The sequence below is a fragment of the Rhagoletis zephyria genome, unplaced genomic scaffold, assembly GCF_001687245.7.
Source record: "Rhagoletis zephyria isolate East Lansing unplaced genomic scaffold, Rhagoletis_zephyria_1.1 Rzeph_scaffold_44629, whole genome shotgun sequence".
Classification (NCBI taxonomy): domain Eukaryota; kingdom Metazoa; phylum Arthropoda; class Insecta; order Diptera; family Tephritidae; genus Rhagoletis; species Rhagoletis zephyria.
Window position 1 is genome coordinate 1 of NW_016201684.1, and position 2,440 is coordinate 2,440.

General features: G+C 41.7%; 1 protein-coding gene across 1 annotated transcript; it reads left to right on the top strand.

Moving 5' to 3' along the window:
- Nucleotides 1-4: 4 nt before the first annotated feature.
- Nucleotides 5-2,168, top strand: LOC108355333 (zinc finger FYVE domain-containing protein 26 homolog; the record flags this gene model as incomplete). Its single annotated transcript, XM_017606499.1, has 2 exons — nt 5-1,096; nt 1,156-2,168. Coding segments are annotated over 2 exons (1,386 nt in total), but the record flags the coding sequence as incomplete, so codon positions are not given.
- Between the last annotated feature and the right edge of the window lie 272 nt (nt 2,169-2,440).

Consider the following 2,440-nt stretch of genomic DNA (forward strand, 5'->3'; position numbering starts at 1 on the left):
CAATCCGAACGAATATAAAAGCTATCGAAATTATAAAATTTCTTTAGTGATTTTTGAACAGCTAACGCCCAGAGAACTTGCTCCGTTCTGGAAACTATTCAAATACCCACTGCTGATCATTGAACAATTGGTGATGAACACCAAGTTCGAGACACTAACTAAAGTGCTGGCGGCAGTGCGGCGGGCACTTTCGCAGGTGGATGCCGCTAGTGCGCAGGTGTGCTCCTTTTGCTTTGACAAACGCGGCCACATTTATGACATACACACGCGCAGTCCTAATGCACCTCATAAAGTTAAGTTCCATTTGGGCACAGACACCGGCCACACGACGAGCTCTGCATTTATTTTACTCAATTTCAACCTGTATCAGAAGAATCATGTAATCACTAATGAGTGCATTGATTTGCTGCTCCGAATCTACGGCACCAAGGCGCTGGACTATCACGTATCCGACATAACCTCCTCATCGGAGCGCATTTCACAGACCACAGATATGCAACAATCGCTAGATTCGCTGTGCGGCGCTTTCCAAATGCCGCCGATGGCACCGACTCGTGACGATTGGGTACGCGATGATGATGCCACCCACTGCATGTGCTGTCATCGCGCTGCCTTTACTATGCTTATGCGTCGCCATCACTGTCGGCGATGCGGACGTGTTGTATGTTTTGCTTGTTCGGCGCATCGCATGTGCATACCCGAACTGTACGATGACGTGGAGGTGCGCGTTTGCAACGACTGTTTCAACAAAACTGAAGAGGAACAGCGCAAGCGGGCACAGGATATGGATGCCGAAACGAAAGGCGAGGGCGCTGCGTCTAGCAAGGGGCCACGCGTGCGTGAAAACGATGCTTACAAGTGGCAGCTATGTGGCAACATTACGCACGATAAGCTGTTGCGCGAAGAGTTTTGCTATGAACATGCGCCCAGCGTGGCGTTATGTCTGTCCATACTCGCATTTCATCAGGGGCAGCAAAAGTGTGTCGATCTGTTACTGTATCACTGCCACAAATTGGAAAAGTTATTCGTACCGAATCCGGAGGTAGACTACGAGTTGGTGGCAAAAATGATGAACTGCCTCGCATTGGCTGCTAAGGTAAACATTTAATAAGTGATTTAAGCCAAATATTTGAAACTTGTTTTTATCATTTGTAGGTGCGTGGCGGCCCACCTGAAATCGAAACTATACGCGAACATTCGGCGATCATAATGTCTGTGGTTCAAAATGGTTGCGAGGCGCTAATACCGCCAGGTCCTCTGAACAATCATAGTCTGCGCAAACTAGGCGACTCGTTGGTGCAAGCCGAAAAGTGGGATTTAGCATTCGAAGTGCATCTTAAATGTGGATTTCCCACAGCCGGAGTTATGGCTGCTCATGGCTTATCGTGTTTGCGAGCTGGTTGTTTCGATACAGGTAAGCTATTTCGATGCAATGTACATACTATGTAAATGTGAAAGTAAATAAATGTTTGCTTTGCCCTAAAAACTTACTAGCGGCCGTAGAAAAATACACTTTATTGTGTCGCGAAATACATAAATGTAAATAAACATTTCAACAAATTACAATGCAGCACTTAACAGATTCTTCCGCTTCGTTTTTAAATACATATCGCTTATTTATTCAAATACTGTCACTACCAGAAAGCTGTACTTTTGAGTTAATAATGCAGATTAAGATTCATCTTTGTAGTTCCCGGTTGAGAGGAGAATGCGTTTCACTATTTCATTCATTTTGGGAGTAAATTGTAAACCTTGAACGCGTCTGCTGGTAATCTATTAATCTCGTAACAACTCATTTTAAACATTTTTAATCCTTTCCCCCCTATTAGTGATGCATGGTGATTTTGTCAAGATTTTTTATGTTTCACCTGTGTGTAATCAAATCTTGGAATCAATGCTTAAGCAACTTCGCGATGCGCTAGAGACTTGAAACTTTAAACTTAGCTCAGAATCCGATGACAATGCAATATGGAAGCCGAATCAATCCATCGAGATATTTGAAAACCCCGTATTTATGGTCCGATAGGCCTCCTTTTAAAATGTATATTTTATGGCTCTATTTCTAAGTTAGAGGCCTCCAGATAGTACTTAGCAGGGTTGCGTGATTTTTAATTAGTCATATCCCAAATCTAAAAATAAAATATATTCTTGAATTGAAAGTCGTATCAAATCCTAATAATCAAATAAATTTTACTTATAATTTTTAATATGAACTAGTAAATAAATTACTTCAAGATGTATTCTCATCTTTCAATTCAATTGATTACACAGGCCAACAAAAATGAAAAAAAAATGTTGGTGCGACAAATGTTAAAGCTATTTTTGATAGACTTTTTTGTGCTGATTACGAATCCGTAAGTACAAAGGATCCAACACGTACAGGTTTTGAGAAAATCGAGGTCAAAGTGTCAAAAAATCGGGCTTTTGCAATATTTGAGAA